At 33.7% G+C, this 21,971-nt stretch overlaps 1 protein-coding gene across 1 annotated transcript in view; it reads left to right on the top strand.

Moving 5' to 3' along the window:
• Positions 1–13,622, top strand: part of LOC124354223 — a 45,958-nt gene extending 32,336 nt beyond the window's left edge. The window contains exons 8-11 of the mRNA XM_046804520.1: positions 1,608–1,661; positions 2,660–2,797; positions 3,592–3,698; positions 13,028–13,622. Of these exons, the coding sequence (XP_046660476.1) occupies positions 1,608–1,661; positions 2,660–2,797; positions 3,592–3,698; positions 13,028–13,061 (333 nt within the window). The 3' untranslated portion in view covers positions 13,062–13,622. The remainder of the gene's footprint in view (positions 1–1,607; positions 1,662–2,659; positions 2,798–3,591; positions 3,699–13,027) is intronic.
• The last annotated feature ends 8,349 nt before the right edge of the window (positions 13,623–21,971 follow it).

Raw genomic sequence — 21,971 nt, 5'->3', positions numbered from 1 at the left:
AGAAAATGAGGCCTAAAACTGATTACATTATTTATTTGCACTTACCCTCATAAATATGAGGGGTTTTAATCGGTTGTAAATACAATAGAATAAACACTAAACAAACTTATATTAGGATGAAAACAATAATAAATGTACAAAGAACTCGATTCATACTGGCTTGACTAGTTTGTTTACATCAGTAGACAATTCACTCAACTGGAATTTTTGTCAACTAATAAATGTACTGCGAAAAAACAGCTGCAATATTGCTTCAAATCGTTTGCACTATTCGTGAGAGATAGCAGCACAATGCAGAGCCAGTAGAACCCACCGAACTAATCTCATACTTCAGTGAAATGAGACTTATTACGCCAGCCTTGTAGTGCCCGTGTTTCGTCCAAAAAGGGTTAAAGGTGCAACACACAAAAATCAGTTTGAGTATCTATCCACTAGGCCTGATTTAAACCAAACAATCTTTTTTTAAATTTTAATTTATATACAATCATTTTTGCACTGGTAGCATTTTCAATTTTAATATGTAAATGTATAAGTGAAAACTGTACTAATTATTACTCGTGTGCTGAATAAAATTCATTCAATTTATTTGAAAGATATACCTTTTACTGATTATTATTATTTTAACTAACGATTATTTAAACTTATTTAGTTTCATAATGTGTTTTTTTTATTATTATTTATTGCTAGTTTCAATACCATTTTAATACTAAAAGAGAGAGACTCAGAAGTAACATCTATATCCAATTTTTATTTCTCTGTAAAGAATGCATAATATTTAACGGTACTTTGGGATTATACCGACCACACCCAGACATGAATCGTTATTTAACATTTTGCTTCTACTGATTACTAGATTAGCGTAGAAGACTATTTCGTCAGTATAAAACAGGAATTGTCTTATCGCAAACCCCTCCCCATCCTCAGACAGAGGTCAAAGTCGAGCGTCTAGTAGATAACGTGATTGCAGAGCCTCGCCGCCCGTTCAGCTGGTGCATCGCTTTGTTGTACTTTCGTGTTTTACCTCTACATTTCTCCAAACACAAAAATTTAACAAAAACAAACATTTACCAAACTAAACTCTTTATTAAAAAAACACTCAAAACTTGTTTTTATTCTTGATCACATTCCGCCACCCAAAATGCGAGTGCCTCCGGCCATCAGCGCGGGCTTCGACAGCACCTTCGGTGCTGCCCCGCGCTGATGTCGACGAAAGAAAAACATCCCTCGAGATAGTACCTATCAGTAAAATATCAAATTCTAGAGGGGCTAATCAGAAATATAAATTGAATTGAAATGGAAAGGCAATTATGTACCGTGCAAATCACGTGATGCCGCGCGGCCTGCCGTAATCAGGATTCTCGAGAAAGATAAGATAACAGCGACAACAATACCGATCACAATACCTGGAAATGCTTGTAAGTTTGTAATTTTGTAATTGAAGAGTTGTTTTTTCGTTCTATCATGTTTGTTTCTATAAATTTCTATTTTTGTGTTCTTCATACTGGTGTGGTCGGTATAATCCCAAAGTACCTATTTAACAATAAACTTGGTAAATTTTAATATATTTAGGTCCGAATAGATTTTTAATACACATTGTTTTTTTACAGCCACCATCACCTGTGTTTACTGCACCAATCGTTAAAATCAACAAGGATTATGCTGTGAGTATTTTACACAGAATTTTAATATTTAATTTTGAAGAGTGATATTTGCAATTTCCCACTCACAACTTTGTGATTTACGTTTAAAACATTACCACCCTTACTTACTCTGTTTTCATAATGTACTACCTTGGGAAGTATCTCATTACCTTTCATTATAGACCATTGCAATACATATAATCCACTCTCTGATAACTGGGAGTTGACTGTGTACTGTTTATTCAAACTAATTACTTTATAGCAATAAAAACATGAACCTCAATTTCTAAATTCCTTTTTCGCTCAGTGTTAAGTGTAATTACATTTTCCATAGTACATGTATCAACTACTAAAAATCATTCAAGTTTCATTTTAACGACTGAATGACTTAAGTACATCATGAAAATTACTAGTCCTAAATTGATCTTTGGGGTTCTCTCCAATTAACGAGGTAGCTTACAAGAAAGACTGGATCTCCATGTGTGAATAGTTCTTCTTAAAACTAACTGATTATTAATGGATAATATTATACAGTGTAGGTTTTCTTTTCAATAAAATAAATACGTTCACTACTGCAGTTTACAAAAGTTTACTGTTCCCGAGGTCAGTATTAGGTACGACACCGTTTAGTAGGCTATGTGTTAAATTTCTCGTATCATAAAATATACTGTCAAAGAATAAAATCTATAAATTATTGTAATTGTCTCTTGTATTGTTCCAAACCATGTGTAATTTTTTAGATAATTTATACGATAATAATTTTTGTATGCCTGAAGTTTAATTGTTGCATATACTACAATATTAACCCTTTAACTGTATACCATCATTTGTCTAACTATATTTTTTATCAAGAGCTTGAAAACAACTAACAGCTTGTGAAAATGTTAAAACATTGAATAATTAGTGTCCAAAAAGATATAAAAACAAACTACACCACAAAAAATGCCAAACTTTTCAATAATAGTCAATCCCAAACATTTGTTTATTGGTTAAATGTTTTGACTATATATTTTTTACAGTCAGGTGCTTTCTTGGTGTTGAGAACTGAAGCAGCAAATGTAGATCCGCCATTGTGGAAAATCGACGGAAAATCATTACTCCAGAAGTACTGTGCCTTCAACCAGAATGGCAAAACGTTGTACAAAAACACAGCTGAGGTAAATACATTTGTGTACAGACAATTTTCTTCTCTGTACATACTATATATTGGTATATCTGTACTTTTAATGCATTTTTATTTGTTCACAACTCGTGTCACCTCTTGGAGACATTGTCAGTACAATCTTGTCAATCTGGAAAATATTTACGTAACAAAAGGGACTATCAGGCTATATAAACCTTTTGTTGTGTTTACAGCAAGTGTAAAAATATTTGAATCAGTCTATCTATGCATTTTTCAAATACATTTTTATAGATATGGTGACCATAGCACTATAAATGATGAACAGTCACATAAAGTTAGATTCTAGATTCCAGTTGTGATTGGTAGTCCACTAGGACTTTTATAACTATCAGCGAATGTCTTTGTGTGTTTTTTTGCTAGAAGTATATCATATGTGAGTGATATTAGTGTAGAATTATTAATAAATACTAAAAGCTTGTTCATGTTCGTTGTCATATTCTAATTAAAATAGCTGTAGTAAATAAAATAATAGAGAGTTGGCTAGTACAGTTAAGTTTTGTAGGTTTGACTAAAACATAACTGTTTGGGTTCAGCTAACTCTAGACATTCACAGAGATGGATACATCTCAGTCTCTGTACAAGCAGCTAAACAAAAAGACATGCACTGCATGTGCTTATAATGTTTTATGAGTGTATTTGTTATTTGTAAGATGCCAGTTAGTCCAAAGCAATTATTTCCCATCCCCAGTCTATGTCCAAGCAGGAAAACAATAAATTATGTATGATTTGTGCTTATCTTTATTTCATAGATGTGGTTATTATTTACAGTACTCTGGATGGTCAAAAACCAACCAAAGCAATTACTTCCCAGTCTCCGTCATCTTCAAGCAGCAAGTCAAGAAAGAACACATTGTTGAAGTGGATAGGATTAAGTGGTTAGTAATTTTTGATATCTACTTATTTTATCCTGAATATATAACATCTATAAACAATTTTCTTATATTCTATTTGTGAACTTAAAAGATGGTTGTCCAAAATGTTGGAATTATGAGTTTGATAAAATATGAAAAATGTTTTCCCTTTAGAACGTAATCAATACAGTCACATACAAAGATGTTTTTTAGAGTAAGTACAGTTTTAAATTCAGCATTGTGGTCGGTGTCCCACGTTTGCCCACTGTCTGCCTTCATCTGTTAATACAAATTTCAAATGCCTCCCTCAATTGAGAATCCCACTGATTGTGAAGTTCGTGCTGTTATTTGTTTTCTTGGTGATAAAGGCGAAAAAGCAGTTAAAATTCACTGTCAGAATTGTGAAGTTTATGGACATAAGTTTATGAGTGATGGAATGGCATTCAAATGGGTAAGACCTTGAAAGATGGCCAAAAGAATGTTCATGATGACAAAAGGAGTGGACGGCACTTAATGATGACCAACGGTTCGGTGCAAAAAGTGAGTGATTAAGTGATAATGAACAGGCATTTCACAATTATTTTGTTATCAAGTTTTGTTTCTTCAAGTTTCAAGAAGTGTTTTTTATGACATTTTTATTGGGAAACGTTCAATATAGTTCAGTATTGTTGGATGTTGTTCAATATGACAACATCCCCAATTTAGCGCCCATTAACTATCATTTGTTTCTTTATCAGATGCATCTTGAATGTCAGTGCCACACCAACGACAATAGCTCAAAATGATTGCGTTCCATTTAATTCAAGCAGCAATCTTATTTGAAGACAGAATTCAAAGGATTTTTTAGATATGATGCCTTAATATTGATGGCAATTATGTAGAAAAGTAGATAAAAATGTGGGCTTTCGTATGAAAAGCCTTGTAAAAGATTGCATCACCTTAAATATCACTAATTGACACTTGTAGGGTTAACCCACAGAGTCAAACCACAGGTTAGACCTACAGGTAGTATCTTTTCACATAATTATTAGAACGTTTACAAATGCTCTAATGTACAAATGCGTAACTATGTAACAGATTATTTTTTTCAGAAAAATTTGTAGAATATATAGTTAGCATTATTAAAAACACGTTAATGTAGGTAAATTTAGGTGAACACACACTTTTTTGCCCCTGTTTTTAGAGAACAGATACTAAACATAAACAAAGAATTCTCTAAATGTAACATGTTATACTCCATCTTTTCATAATAGGTTATAAAAAAGTGAAACTAAATTTGTTTTAAATTTTGATGTGTAAAATTAAAAATTTTAAAAATTATGTGTTTTTTTGATTGTTTTGATAGTTAAAAAATTTTAAAATTTGTTTAAAAATTAAGAATTTTAACCAAATTTTCCTAAGTAACTAAAAAAAATATATTTATGTATAAATTCCATCCCAAAAGTAATTTCAAGTGCAATGATAGGAACAAAACCATAATACAAGGTGTGTCAAAAAAGTATCCGATCTTGACGTCTGGCATGAACTGACGTTACTCAGCGGCAACGGCAATCTGGAAAGTACTCCCCTCCACAAGCCACTACCTTATTCCAACGCTTCTCCCACTTCCGGAAACACTCCTTAAATTCATTTTGCGGAATGGCTAACAGGTCCTTCGTCGCATTTTGTTTTATTTGTTGAACATCGTCAAATCTTTTTCCTTTCAAAGGAATTTTTAATTTCGGAAATAGCCAGAAGTCACAAGGAGCTATGTCAGGACTGTAGGGAGGCTGTCGTAGTTGGTCGATGTTGTGTTTGACCAAAAAGCAATGCATAAGATTTGAGAAATGAGCTGGCGCGTTGTCGTGGTGCAAGATCCAGTCACGGCTTGTCCACAGTTCAGGTCGTTTCCTTCGCACTGCATCTCGTAGGACTCCTTAGGACCTTAAGATAATACTCCTTATTCACTGTCTGGCCTCTTGGAGCATATTCGTGATGAACAACGCCGTCCTGGTAAAAAAAACTGTCAGCATTGTCTTGACATTGCTTCGACTTTGTCTTGCTTTTTTCGGCCGTTGCTCTTCGTGAGTTTTCCACTGTGAAGATTGAGCCTTTGTTTTAGGGTCGTAGCCATAAACCCATGACTAATCACTAGTAATAACTTTTTTTAAATAGCCCTGGGTCACTTTTTATCAAATCCAGATTGTCCAGTGCGATTTCAAGTCGACAGTTCTTTTGGTCTTCTGTCAGCAGCCGAGGAACAAATTTTGCCGAAACACGGTTCATTTTTAAATCTTGTAAAATGTTACAAACTGACAATTTTGGTATTCCCTCAATATGTCCTCGACATCAGGACTTTGTAGTGTTGAAGAAAAATATATGAGTCGGCTTTTATCGTTATTTAATAAGAGCCCATTTAAAGTGAACCAATTTTGAGCTTCTAATAATGTTAATTTTAAACTACAGTTTAGTTCATTAATGTTTTTTATTCGAGACAACTAGTGTAGTGTCATCAGCAAAAAGTATTGATTTCACCACAGAGAAGACATGAGGGATGTCGTTTACATATAACAAGAAAAGAACAGGTCCCAAAACGGACCCCTGAGGTACTCCATTTACTATTGTACCTCATTCAGAAGTATGCAAGATTCTTGAACAATCGAAATATGCAACCCTCTGCTTCCTATTATATAAATACGATGATAACCAGTTCCATGCCCTGCCTCGCACTCCATAGAACTGTAACTTTTCCAACAGAAGTTTATGATTGACACAGTCAAAGGCTTTCAACAAGTCACAAAAGCACTGATAATACATATTGTTTGGAGTCTAATAATATTGAAGAACCATTAAAAAAAAAATAAATAAATAAATAAACAACAGTTGTCTTTGAAGACTTCATGAAACCCAAACTGGTTTTCATTAAAGATGCTATTTTTGTTGAGATAACTTAAAAATCTGGATAGAAATATCTTTTCAAATATTTTTGAAATAATTAGAAAGATAGCGATTGGTGGGTAATTTGATACATTAGTTCGTTCTTTATTTTTATAGAGAGGTTTTATAATGGCAAACTTAAGATAGTTGGGAAAACTCCGTGTAAAAATGACTGGTTGATGAGATAGGATAAGGGCAGAGCAATTTGTAAAGCAGAGGCTTTTATAACAAAAGTAGGAATCTCATCCCAGCCTGATGAGTTTGTATTTTTAAGATTTTTAATAGTTTTAGGCACCTCACTAGGGTCAATAGAGAAAAGAAACATGGAAGAATTATTTAAAATATTTGTTGATTCCAAAAAATTAATAGCAAGTGTTTTGTTAATTGAAATATTTTCTGAAACATTTATAAAAAAACTAATTGAAGGCATTGGCAATCTCCTCAGGGTTCGTGATTTGAATCTGGTTTGATTTCAGTACAATTCCATCCACGTCAGAGGCCGCCAGTTTGTCTGTTTCTTTATGCACAACCTCTCACCTATTTTTCTCACCAGAGATGTACTCATCATTTGCCATGCGCTCTTATGACCCATTTAAATATTTTGCAATAAGTTTGAAAGTGAGATTTTTCAAAGGGCAGTCAAAATCACACTGGGCCAAGTTATAGGTTTTATGTTTACAGGATGTTCTTATGCGCAAAGTAATCCACGATGCTGCAAGCCATTGTGAGGTCTGTTTTCCCGCCTTTGTTCATATACTAACAAATGTATAATCGTTAAAAAAGTATTGCTGTAAAATTTTTCCGTGGACGTTCTTGGGTAGTTTCCGTTCCGGTGTAAACAGACATTGGCATTTCTCAGTAGTTTTTCAAATCCGTATATATATATATATATATATATATATATATATATATATAATTTTCTAAAGTTGATCTAGGTTATTGACACTTTTTATACTGATTTTTATCCCTCATGTCATAAAAACTCAAACAGGACAGTAAAAAACAAAATTTTGATGACTCATAGTTACATACAAAATTCTACTCCTGTTCTCAGATTATTTTCCCACATGTTTTCAGCATTTCTTCTCCTTGATTTCATAGCACCAGCAACAAGGAAAATGCCTATCAATGATTTTATTTCAATTTTTTGGTTTTTGCTTCTACAAAATTGTGTTTCACTTTATGAATATACACAATTTGATCAATTATACTATCGTCAAACAGACAAAGAAAAATTTAAAGGCGAATGACAGCATTTTTTGCACGGTCTTTAGGCACTCGTCTTTGAAAAGCAGGTATAATACTAAATTGTTGTTTACGAGATGCCATTTGACTATTGAAATACTATTGCGTTTCTTTGTCCTTATCCATGTAGAATTCTGTATTCACAAACTTTCGATCTGCTGGAAGACCGGAATGTAATGGAACAGAAGGCCTCATGTGTGGCTACTGAAGATGACTGATCTAATTCTTCTACTAGGAAGTCAATGGCTTCATCACTGTAGTCTTCCAAAATGGTTTGTAAATTATTATCATGTTCAATTTCACCTGGAATTTTCAATTTCCAAACACCTTCCTCATCATATTCAGTTTCCCTCAAACAAAGGAGCAACTTTTCACATTTAATTCACAAATTAGACTAAATAAAATGTAATATATTTTAATATACACTCTTACGTAGTATGAAAACAAATTTATTTGATAAAACATCCTTCATATACTTCATAAAACAAGTTAATGAATGGTGAGAGGCGCCAGACAGGCAGATTTCAAAAATTTCCTTGTGAACACATGGAGACTGGAGTGAGACCTATGGAAAGAATGGAGAGGAAGGTATACAGTTACCAAACCACAATAGTAGAAAAACAAAATGCTGGGGAAGCGTTCATTAAAATTACAATTTATATAACCATCCTGTATTTACAACCTGCATAATAACAACTAAAATAGTGTGACTGTTCGATTTCACTTAATCATCACTAAATTTTCATTCATTGTTCCCTACAAATAAATTAAATAAGTCAAAATAACTGATAAAATAGTTCTATAAATGAAATAGAACTGATGTAAAATCACACGACAGCGTTGTCTCACTCTTCTATCCATTTACAGATCAAATCAAATCAAATCAAAAATATCTTTATTACGTTATCGTCAAGATAAGTATAGTGTCATACAATATTACTGAGGAGCAAGTACAATTCTGAGTAATTTTTCAAAAGTCTGGTTGAGTTTGCCAGCTCATGAATTCTTCAATGCTGTAGAAGGGTCGATTGAGAAGCCAGGTCTTCAAGTGACGAGCGAATTGTTGTTGATCCTCTTTTTTCAGCATCTCTGGCAAACAGTTCCACATTTTGGCGCCGATGTAACTTGGCTTATGTTCAGTGCTGCGGAGTCGGTGCACAGGAAGGCAGTAGTCAGTGGCCCGTCTGGTGTTGCAGTGATGGAATTGCTCACCCCTTTCTGCTATGCCTGGAGTCTTGATGTGGACATACGTTACTGTTTCCAGGATGTACAGGCCTATGACTGTTAAGATTTTGAGGTGCTTGAAAGCATCCCTGCAAGACTCTCGTGGTTGGAGATTACCCAGTATTCGTATGGCTTTTTTTTGTTTCAAAAGTATGCGTTGCAGGTTGCCAGAAGTTGTCCCTCCCCAAGCTGCTATCCCATAGCGGATATAGGATTCAAACAGGGAGAAGTATGCAATCCTCGTGGTCATGGTGTTTCCTATATTTTTTATTCGTCGTATTACATACAGTCTGGTGCTTAGCTTTTTGCAGAGGTTGTTGATGTGTGGTGTCCAAGAAAGGTCTTGGTCAACTGTTACCCCAAGGTACTTGGTAAAGGTGGTGTCATCGGTCTCTGGTAGCCTTGGAGTTTTTTTTCTACACCTCCCTAGAATGAGCAGTTTTGTCTTCTTCTCGTTCACAACTAGGTCATTGTTATGACAATATTGGATAGCCATATTCACTGCTGTGTATGCATCTATTTCTAGTTGACCAGGAGTTCTTCTGCCGAGCAAGAGCACTGAGTCATCAGCATACATGATGCAGTTGCTGTATTCCTGTATATACTTAGGGAAGTCATTTGTGAAGAGAATGAACATAATGGGTCCCAACACAGAGCCCTGGGGTACACCTCTTGTGATCTTTTTTGTGCTTGACCTGACCTTTTCCGTTTCTCTATTACTGTTGTATCTTAGCTCAACCATTTGTGTTCGTTCCGTTAAGTAGCTGGTAAACCATGCTTTTGAGGTTCCACGAATTCCAAGTGTCATTAACTTTTTCAGAAGGTGTTCATGGTCAAGACTATCAAAGGCTTTACTATAGTCTAGAAAAATGGCAGTTGATGTGTTCCCATCTTCATGCTGATCTAGTAGGAACTCTACAAGATTAATCAGTGCTGTGGTTGTAGATTTACCAGGTAGGAAGCCGTGCTGATATTCTGTTAAGAGATTGTTGTTTGAAAGATGTTCGAGAAGTCTAATCAGCACTAATTTTTCTATTACTTTGGATATGGTTGGGATTAGTGAGATAGGCCTGTAGTTGCCTGCTTTTGTGGCATCACCTTGTTTGAACTTGGGGTACACTTTTGAAAGTTTCAGGGCAGACGGGAAAACTCCTGATGAAAAAGATAGATTAGTAATGTGCACCAGTGGTTCTATAAGTTCGTCTTGGCACTTTTTCAGGACTATGGTAGATAAGTCATCGTATCCTGCTGAGGGCTTTGACTTCAATCCACTAATAATTTTGGCAGCTTCTTCTGAATTAGTTGGCTTCAGTGTCAGGTTGGGGATGTAACTATTTTCAGTCGGAGTAAATGGTTGTTTATTGTTCAGCCCATTGTTTATGATGGTTTCTTCAGCCATGTTGACAAAAAAGTTGTTGAGATAGTCTGCCATCCGCACTGGGCTGGACGTAACCTGGCCACCTACCTCGAGTTGGGTGAGGGCATTTTTGTTTTCTTTTGGCTGCCTTTCTAAGTTTATGACATCCCAGATGGCTTTTGTTTTATTATCCGCATCTGTTATCTTAGCTATTGTGTCTTGTTGTCTTAGGTGGCGGAGTTGCAAGTCATATTCTTTCTTGAGATGGGCAGCGTGTCTTTTATGTTCCTCGCTACCAGTGGTGTTGTAAGCGTTTTGAGCGAAAAGAAATCTTTGCCTCAATTTTTGAGCATTAGGGTTGTGGAGAGTGTGTTTATTTTTGTTTCCGCTTCTTTTGCACCTGGTATGTTTCACTGGACATGCTTGATTGAGTGCTGCAAGAAGAGTTCGGCTGAAATTGTCATATGCTTCATTAACTTCATTGGAGTTGTATACTTCTGTCCAGATTTCTTGACTAAGGAGATGTTTCATTGTCAGTATGTTTCTGTGACTCATGTTTCTACCCCTCCAACAAGTTGTGGTTGGCGTTTGAGTTTTTCTTCCCTTTATGACACACAGTTGTCCCGTATGATCTGATATGCTGGTTTCTATTACCTTTACAGTGATTTCTTCTTCTCTGATGTTGCAGCATACACAGTCGATGGACGTTCTTGATGTTGGTGTTATCCGAGTGGCAGGGAGGTTCTTTCTATAGAGGTTGTAGCTTGCCAGGGTCTCGATCAGTAGTGTTGTGTCGTTTTGATTTTTCAGGCAGTCGATATTTATGTCACCCATTAGAATGATGGGGTGTTGCTGAGACTGTAAGTTTTCTAGGGCTTCAGCTAGCACTTCTAGGCCAGACTCGAGGTTGTTATCTGGTCTGTAAATACCTATTATAATGAAAATTGACTTGCCCACTTTTTGCTTAATGGCAGCCACTTCACACACCATTTCTATTGAGAGATCTTCGATAGTGATGATTGCCTCACTGTTTTCCTTAAGATGTTCTTTCGTGTAGATAGCTACTCCCCCCTTTAGATGCTGTTTCCTGCTGTAGTCAGAAATCAGTGTGTACCCAATAAGCCTAGTGTTCAGGAGTGTTTCTTTATTTTGGCCGTGTTCGGTTACAATCAAAACATCTGGTTTTTGTATTTCCAGGAGAGAATTCATTCTATTAATTTTGTTAGCAATTCTGTCTGTATTTTGGTGTAATATCGTGAAATGTGTTTTGCATTTGATTGGTTGGTAAAAGAGGGTGTATTTCTCTGTGTCTGGAACATTGAATTCATGAATACCCGAGTTTTGTAGCGCGTTCTCTTCTGTGGAACAGTTTCTAAAAAATACTGTTTTTGAACTGTCCTATTAATGGTATGTTGTGGAGGTGAGTAGTTGTCCTGGTGATGTATTTGTACTTCCACAACAGTTCTGTTACCCTCCTGAATTGGGGTATCCAGTGGTCTTGTTATACAGGTGGTGTTCTGTTTTTGTGACGGGGTTTGACAGACTCCCCCTATCATCTGTTGGTCAGTTGTCATTTGGCTGGAGCCTTGAGTCATCTGCTGGTCGGTTGTCTTTTGGCTGGAACCTTGAGTCATACAGGTGGTGTTCTGTTTTTGTGACGGGGTTTGACAGACTCCCCCTATCATCTGTTGGTCAGTTGTCGTTTGGCTGGAGCCTTGAGTCATACAGGTGGTGTTCTGTTTTTGTGACGGGGTTTGACAGACTCCCCCTATCATCTGTTGGTCAGTTGTCGTTTGGCTGGAGCCTTGAGTCACACAGGTGGTGTTCTGTTTTTGTGACGGGGTTTGACAGACTCCCCCTATCATCTGTTGGTCAGTTGTCGTTTGGCTGGAGCCTTGAGTCACACAGGTGGTGTTCTGTTTTTGTGACGGGGTTTGACAGACTCCCCCTATCTTAATCTGATCCAAGTCTTGAGCAGCTAAACGTTGTTTATTCATAGCCATTTGCAATGAAACGCTAAAAAAGTTCTTTTTTCCTTTTTTAGCAGGAGTATAGTTAGGTTTAATTAGCGCATTGTTCCTCACTATTTTGTGACTTTGAGCTGCAGTTATATGTTTTTCTTTGATAAGTGGTACATCTTGAATTTGTGTCAAGACTTGAATGAGAGTAGTTTATAAGAAACATTGTAAAGGAAAATTAAAATAAAACATAACAAAACTGTTATTGATATTTATTGTTTCACAAGTTTTGTAAACAAGAACGTACATTCACGTTGTACATGGATGAGGCATGATCCATTTACATGATATTCTCATGCCACACGCAACTTGTGCCACTTTGAGGTATAACCAAAAATCTTCCAATTTTCTGCATTTTTTGAAAATAAGGTACATTTTTGGGCTTTACTGCATCCCCACATATTAGATTGTGTTACAAATTGTGTGCCTTGTGTTACGTAATTTTTTTTAGTATCAAAGTGTTCACAACTCAGTTTCACTTATAATTATAAGTACTTACACATTTTCTACTATAATAAATAATCTCTTAAAATTTTGATTGAATCTGTAATGGTTTCTAGAACAATAATTAACAGTGTTTTGTAATTTTTCAGGGATGAACCTGAAGAATCAGGGAAAGATGATTGAAGATAGTCTGAGTCATTTCAAGTCTGGCTGTATGAAAAGCTTTGTACTTTGTAAGATATACCAATGTGTACAGAAAGCCCTTTCCTCCCTTGAACTTTTGACTACTTTAGTCAAAAAGCCTATCAAATAAGTAATTTTTCCACCATGTTTGTAAATAAGAGAATAGCAATGTTAAGTGTAGCACCAAACATGCCTAGTTTTCAGTACAATTATTTTTAGGATTTCCTATACAATCTTCACTTAATTTTGATGATACCAGCATTTGTAGATAGACAACTTGTTGTACAGGACCTTTCATTTGACTAGCTGTAAGAATTTGCCTTTGTCATTCAATAACGTAAGAAGAAGAATCTCCTAAAATGAAAGCTACTAATAGGTGATACTAATTGGATTAAGACCTTTAATGGATATTAGAGTATTATCATTATGAATGACTTCAATCTCCTAAGAGGTATATTAGTTTTTAAATTTGTATTTTATCATTTGACTATTGTTTCATAATGAGATATTATTTAATAATGTAGCAGTTATGAAAGTTTAACAATAAATTGTCCCAGCATATTCTATTTTTATAGTTTTCAGCCACATTTGGGCACAAATTTACCCTTCAAATGCCACCATGTTCTTTTCTTGACCCTTATGCAGATGGCTCCTTCCTTCTATTCTCCTCTCATGTATTATTTAGTAGCCTATACCCCCAATCTCAGATTGATTGATATTGCTTAATGTATAATCCTTAACCATTTCAATGTATTTTTTCATTGCATCTTATACTTAATCAGATTGTGTGTGGTGTTTAAAACACATTCTATAGGGGCCATTCAGAAAATAAGTTGTTTTAATAAATAATAAATTATATGTACTTTTACAGTTTGTTTTAATTAAATATATATGCAAGAGTTAAACAATTTTTCAGCATTGTTAAAATTTACATTTAGCACTTTTTGTGTCTAGGTATAAGCTTTTTTGTAATACATAATGAACAAAATTCTCCCTATGCGGCAGTTTTTTATAGCGGCAAGGTGTGACCCCACTCCATTGATTGTCTTTTTTGTTTGACATTGACATAAGAATCCAAGTTTTATCATCAGTGACTTTGTGGTAAAGTCATTCATCATGTTCTTAATGGTTCTAGAACAGAAACTGTATAACTAACTACTTCAGTTTAAATCAGTTAAGAGTTTGGTACCCATCGGGTACAAGATTTCTTATAATATCAAAGTTTTTTTGAATTTCAATTTCATACACTAGAGTTCTTGATATCTTTGGAAATGGTGAGAAAGATCAACGTTTGTTTTTCCCTAATCTCATGATTGATTTGTTCGATGAGGTTATCACTAACACTAGGCCGTCGGCCACTTCGATTTTTGTCCTGAATGTTAGTTTGTTCTTCACAAAAGAATTGGCACCTTTTATAACTACAGTACAGCTCATGTCTTCTCCTTACAAACAACACAATAAATTTGCACCAGTAGGGTTTTCTTTACCAAAACAAATCTAATGGCGCTATGTACGTCACAGTTGGCCTGAGAGTTGATCATGGCGGCCATTCTGAACACTAGTTTAGAGTGCTTAGAAAGGCATAGTGACACTGCAAGATACACACTGAATGTAGCTATACATCGCCATTTAGATCACGCCGCTTTCGCCACAAGTTTGGCTATCAGATGGCTCAGCAACTTACTTCCCTAATGACCCTTATATGAGAGCTGTTCATAAAGTAATAAGAAAAGTGTTCTGCAACATTTACTTTCAAATTAAGAGTATTTATTGCACATTGACATTTGAATAATTACATAAGTAATACAAACAGATGCATGGTGAAATTTCTAAAAGTATAACTAAAAATACAAGCGTTGCAGTACATACTGTATGTATTGTACTATGTCTATAAAGAATAACAAAATCATCCTTATATTACATAGCCTGAAGGGATAATATTGTGTAACATGAATAATTGCATGGATTAGGATGTTTTAAATTGATTAGTTACTGATTGATTTATTGTTCCAAAACCTACATTTCAGCATTTCATTTTTACTGTAATAAGCTTTTTCTATGAGAGAGTTTTTAATACTCATTTGAAAATTATTATTTTTAAGTTCTTTTACTGATTATCAACTAAATTAATGTTTAACCCTAGAACTGGCAATGGTGTCACTCTGTACTGGCGGCTCTATTTTAACAGCCTCGCAGACGTTTCTTATAATGTATCACATTTCATAACTGTTAGTCCATAGTCCAAATATAAACTATTATATGTCAATGTATTCACAACTATATGGAGAGCATTATAATAACAATATTTTATTTTTCCATGGAAATATATTTTTGTTTTTTTTTACAAAATGCAAGAGAAAATTTTTTGGACATTATTTTTGTAAATATTCCGTTGTGGAACTGCTTAGCAATCAGCTTTACATAAAAACTGTAAATGTATAACTTATTCAAAATGTCGTCCTGATTCCAAAAATATATAATTATTGTAACTTTTACCTCAAAACGTATGTGTTACAGGGCTTTGTATGAAAAATCACGCGTATTTACTTATTTTCAAAAATGCGTAGATTTCTAAATAAATATTATTTTTCGTAGGTAAACATAATCTCATGACTGCATTTTTACTTATATAAGTATGACAGATAAAACAAAAATAAAATAAAATAATAAATTTTAATCTTACCTTATTTACATATGTACAATATATACAAAGTTTCATTTTTCACTCAGCGTCACTAGATTTATCGGTCTCAAAATTTTTCACCCATACTAAAACTATAACCTAAGAAAGCTAAAAAAACAATAATAACAACACTAAAACACTATAAAATACAATTTCCACAAATACTATTGGATTCGTAACCTCAAACACAAAACCCGGCACTTGTTCACAGTTTCACAACGATGTGGTTGACCCGTACTATGTTCACGTCAGCTGTCCATAGAGAACGATGTTTTACGGTAAACAAAGAAGACAATAATCAAAGTAAGAACAGTAAATTGGTACTATAGTTAATGCTGTTCCAGAATATATCAAATAAAAATAATTTATATGACCTTAATTGCCTAAAATTTCAATAACTGTACATGTCTACTTTGGCGACAAATATTCGTCGTTGCCAAATCGGACGGGCCTTTGGTTTTTTTGCCAAATTCGTTTCGTACCAGCTCTAGGGTTAATGTGAAAAATCCTTCGTTGCACATCCACAATTTACACTATGTATGTATCTCTCTAAAATTTTGATGTACTTTTATCTCTTGTTTATCTTAAAATAAAACCAAAATTTATTCAGAGCAATAGAATGGATGATGAACAATAATTAAATTTATAATTATAATTTTGTTTACCCTAGGATAACATGTCAAGAATTGGAGAACCACTATAAAAAATGTACCTCCTTTCTAAATAAATAATATTATCAAAATCCAGCAATATTTCTAAATTTCCAGCTGTAATTCTCTTCTTCAGGTGAATAACTAACCCAACACATAATTAAAATAAACAAATCATATCAGAGCGTTGTGATACGCAATCTCAGGAATAACAACCACCATGTTGTGTGTCATCTTCACTAACTCTAATCTCTTTATTTTGTTTGCTTTCAAATGCATTGTACTGATTGATGGTGATGTTGGTTGTAGTACGTTACTCTCATTAAATGTGTTAACCACTTGCTTATAAGAGTCACACAAACAAACAAAATTCAAACACATATCTTTGTTTTAAATTCCTTGCATTTTTTGTAGATGAAATTTATACACACCTTATACCTAAATTCTGATCAACACTTAACTTAGCATGTTTATACAAGATGATACATGACTTAGGCACAATTATCTTTTTAGGCTCTAAATTCGTAAGCATTCTTGACTCATTACTTATTGGGCAGCCCTGATACAACTGTGAATTTAAAAATAAAATCCATTAACTAACCAATATATGCTCAGTTCATGTCTTAAAATGACATAGTAATCCTCAGTGTTGTGCGCACTGAACATTTACGCTTAAATCATGCATCACTGTAACATTTCTACATTCGCTGGATGAACCATAAAGGTTATAAAAAAAGGAATACAGAAAGTTAATTAATAGATTGCAATCAGTTACAACAATAACATTTGACAAACCACAGCATTCTTCTTCTTCTATTTTTCTACCAGTGTTGTTTTCACAGTGTTGTGCATCAGCCACAAAATAGTCAATAACAAGATCTTATATTTCTGATTATTTTAGGTAATAAGTTAGGTCAGAATAGGTATTTATGGATTATGGTATCCTAATAAAGTCACATAATATTTTGAAACAGAGATTGTAAGAGAATGAAACAAAAGAGTGAAATGAATGAAGAGAAGGCACAAACTAATCCTCTATCTTAGTAACGTTGTAGTTACATTATTACTCTATAATTTATATGCTACTGTTGGATTTTTATCAGGAGTTCTTTTTACTTTTGTTAAATATACATTCTGTTCAGCAGTTTTATGCACAGGTTTATTCATAATAAATTAGCTGTAAAAATTTAATGTTCGTATTTAAATAAAATTATTTTTAATAATACTTCCAAACATGAGATTTTTATGGATACTTCCCGGCCCTGGTGAACTATGTTGTGATTGTGCAGTTATAAATTTAAGATAATTGAGTTCTTGAGATTTTTATCCAGTTTATGAGAACATATAACTTATTAACAGTTTGATAGTTGTAAATAGTTATATTTTTAAAATATTAAAATATTTCCTTTGGTAACATCCAACAGAAACAAAATTGCATATGCATTTTTATACCTGCATAATATGCAGTTGATAATTATTTACAAGTATATTAAATATATAACAATATGCATACCTGATTATTCGCAGACCTACATATTTACTATTAAATTTATTTTCCACTGTCTGATTATGAAATTGAATCACTTAATTCATAATCAACTTCAACTATAAGATGGTGCCATTTGTTATGTTACTTAAACATTTAAGTAATGTACAGATTATTTTATTTATAAATTGTAATAAATATTGACTTACAAGAATCAGGGAGATTTTTTATTTACCAATATTTTGTTGTTACAGTTGAGATAACAGCAGTTTTTTTGAATACTGTTTTATTGTTTGATCACAACAGTTTAAGATTTACATGTCTTTTACTATATGATTAGTAGATCATGATGGATGTGGTGAAGTTATTGTTTGTTTGCCACTATATGGATAGCACTGTCTATCCAAATATTGATTATGTTTAGATGTAAGGATAGCTATTAAATGTTATAGTTGTTTTGTATTGACAAAAATACTTTGGATTTTAGGATATGAATTTTATTTTTCAATAAAACATGTTTTACATTGTCTATTTTCAATTGATTGTGTAATTTTTCCTGTTTTATTCTGTAGCAAGATTGTGATTGAATTATAGTGCTGGAATATTGTTTTTTTTTTATAGGTAAGTGGATGATGAAGGTTTGCTATCATGATCTATTGTTAGCCGGGACTTGTGTGGGATTATAAATAGTTAAAATAAGCAAATTTGTAGTTTGAAAAGACTAGTATATGAAAGTGTTATAGATTTCTTGTAATAATGTTGAGCACTAATTCTGTGGCTTGGTGCTAAAAAGGCCGAAGTCCAAAAACCAGATTTTCACTACGGCTTGCACAAAATTTCTTCATTTTGTTCAAACATTTTACTGTGAAGTCAAATTGAAATATATTTCAATGAAATTATTCTAACCTTAATATTAGTTTTTATAACTGATATTTTTGATAATAACTAAATGCTTGTAATATTTTTTTAAACATTTTTGTTTAGGACATTGGCCTTTTTTCTTAATTTTGGTAATTATAAATGATTTACAAAATTTGTGGAGATTGGCCCTGTAATTTTATATGGTGTTTAAATTTAGTTACTCAATAACAGTAGTTTCTGATGAAAATTAACTATTTTTGTTATTAGCGCAAAGGAAATTAATTCAGGCATATAAAAAACTCAATGATCTATTCATGTCATATTTATTGTCTTTCACACATATTGTTTGAACATTTTTAATATAGGCTAAGCATGTCTTAGAATATGAATGAATCTTATCTGCAGTATAACAATGTTATTCAATATGGTTTTCATACACTTTCACTATTTTAGTTTTCTTCCCCAACATCGTCAGAAAAGTCTTCAAATGGATTTTATATCTTCAACCTCGGAACTACTCTGTAGGCTATTAATAAAAGCACTGTAGTACAGTTTGCTATTAGTACTAATATATGGCATTAAAGATGTAAGATCTTCTACTTTTTCTTTTGACAAAGTAATTGGCGTATTAATTGATGGGGACAACCATACACCTTTGGGTATGCCGTAGCGTTTTTTTTTCTGCTTATGTCCAACACCTTGAACTCTTCAGATTCCTTAAACGATAATTTGTACAAAATTTGGGAAGAGTTTTCATTGTTGTACTCATATTTTAACCAATGAATAGAGTTCCCAGTACACCCTTTCACCATCAATATTTTGGTTTCTGTGCACAAATTCAGATTTAAACAATGACTTGAAATTTAAAAATTCAGTTTGTTCCATCTGAAATACTTCAATCTTTGGGGTGCATTCAATACATCTTATGAAATTGGACCAGTCCCTTTGGTATCTCTATACAAGTTACTGTTCTTTTCCTAGATCTTTCAATGAGCGCATGCACACCGTCAGCTTCCATGTGTGTATGGCCCCGGTACAAGAAACTTATGGTGGATCCACAAGAGGATTGTTTCGTGCTTGTCGTTCCCTAACCAGAAGCAAAAATATTGAGCTCATAATGATGTTTCTAGTTTGGCCAGGGCAACAATCACTGTAAAAGATTATCTCTTTTTACGTCATCTCCTAAAATCTCTTTTTACATATTTGTAAATGCACGATCAAGTTCCTGGCTGCCACGCATTGCTACAGTCCTCATCCCACAAAAAACACATAGGTCTGGAAGGATTCGGGTGTCTATTTCTGGTCTCATATAAAGTCAAATTATAGGTCCATAGTTGTCGTTTTATAAAACGATACACCATTAACAAGACAAGGTGTCGGTAAACATTGTTCTAAGTCAAAAGATACCACTACAGTGTCAGAGTTTGTCTTTGATATGTCTTTATCAATCTTCTTTTGGTTATAAGCAGAATCAGCCATTTCTAAAATGTTCATCTTTTAACTTCTGTGTATTTATTCTTTCTTCCTCTATGACCGATGACTTTATAATCATGTCATATTTGTCACATTTTGCACAAGTATCATTTTTTGGATTTTTAAAATGCAAATTAAATTCTTCAACGAAAATCTTTCTGTACGTATGATCTTTTCTCTGGTATAAATATTATTGTCAGTACAATATTTACAATACAATCTGTACATTTTTGATATAGAAAGGTCTGGAGAGAGATATTTCTTTGTGTATGTGAGCGAGAGTAATGAGACTCATATGCTGGGAACAATTTAATGTGGTCCCGAATCACATTTTTAGCATCTTCAGATATTTTTGGATGGTTTCCATGTTTTCCTCTTTTGTCTTCTAGACAAAGACCTGATGTTGAAGATCTTTTCTTCTCCACAATAACTCTCACCTTTTTTCAGAGTCAAATCAAGAGTTTGCAAGTACATCTTTTGACATACCTCAATTCTTTTTCCATCTAGAGGAAGAAAGTAGTGACGAGTAAACTGACGCCTACTGCTATACGCCATCTTCTTCTCTTAATCTCTCTCGTTGCTTTTTTACTTCGTTCAATAGAGCCAGCAATGAAATGGTTTTTTTGCTTCACTTGGCAATGTATAGTAATCGGAGAAGATGACATTTCTTTCAATGTCTGAAAACTGTTTCAAAACATTTACGCCTGCAATTACAGCTATCTTTCAAAGATTTAGCATGAACCACTTTACCCTTTTCAATATTGTATTGCAGTCCTTCATTTTTCATTTTCTTTTTTACATTGCGAAATCCAAGAACTAGGGTTTCTTATCCGCTTTCTGGTCCCACATCCTTCGACTTTCCTTTCGGCCTCTACTTTTATGCCCAGAAGTGCTAGAAACGTCAATTGCTTCATTGATGACATTCAAACATTCATTATTTTGACCTGGAGTATTATCACTACTTATCATACTTACAGGTGGTTGAATCACTACAACACTTGATTTCTTGTGTCGTTTTCTCCTTTTAACTAATGTCTCGTCTTCACTACTAGAACAATCATCTTCGTCTGGTGGTTGATATTCATCTGATGATGGATCAAAAGGGTCGCCAAAGTCAAGGCTTACTGGACTCTCATCTCCAACATAGTCGTTTCTATGTTCCAACTGAGTAGACTGGCTCTTGCACTTGTCTTCATTTGAAGATCCAGGGGACGGGTCCATTGATCTCATCTGAAAATTAAAACAAAATTTAGTATTACAAAAACTAGTTTCAATTAAGAATATGTGTCCATAAAAAATCAATACGTTTTGGTTGATTGCTATAATGTAAAATTATTTGCTGAAGGCGAATTACTATCCCTTTTTGTTGAAAACTAGTTTAAAAAAATATAGTAAGCCTAAAAACTACTAAAATTGTTTTGAATATACAGTAAAATATTTAATATTTCATAATGCTAGCAGTTTTTCCTATCAAAACCAATGGTATATTTGTGTTCAGCAAGTAATCTTATATAAGATCCTAAAAAAATATATTTTAATTTAACGGACATCTACTGTATAGCCTACTTTTCAGTGTATAATAAGGTTTTTTGCAGCATCGCAGTAGGTATGGGGGTATATTCTCAAAATAAGTATGCAGGATATATACAACATATAAAACATATACCTCGGTTAATGTTTTTATAACTATAAGAAAAATGTGTATCAGATGTACAATACGCGTATAAGAACTACTACAGTAGTGTGTCCGGCTGTAC

The sequence above is a fragment of the Homalodisca vitripennis genome, chromosome 2, assembly GCF_021130785.1.
Source record: "Homalodisca vitripennis isolate AUS2020 chromosome 2, UT_GWSS_2.1, whole genome shotgun sequence".
NCBI lineage: Eukaryota > Metazoa > Arthropoda > Insecta > Hemiptera > Cicadellidae > Homalodisca > Homalodisca vitripennis.
This window is presented reverse-complemented; position numbering and strand designations above follow the sequence as displayed.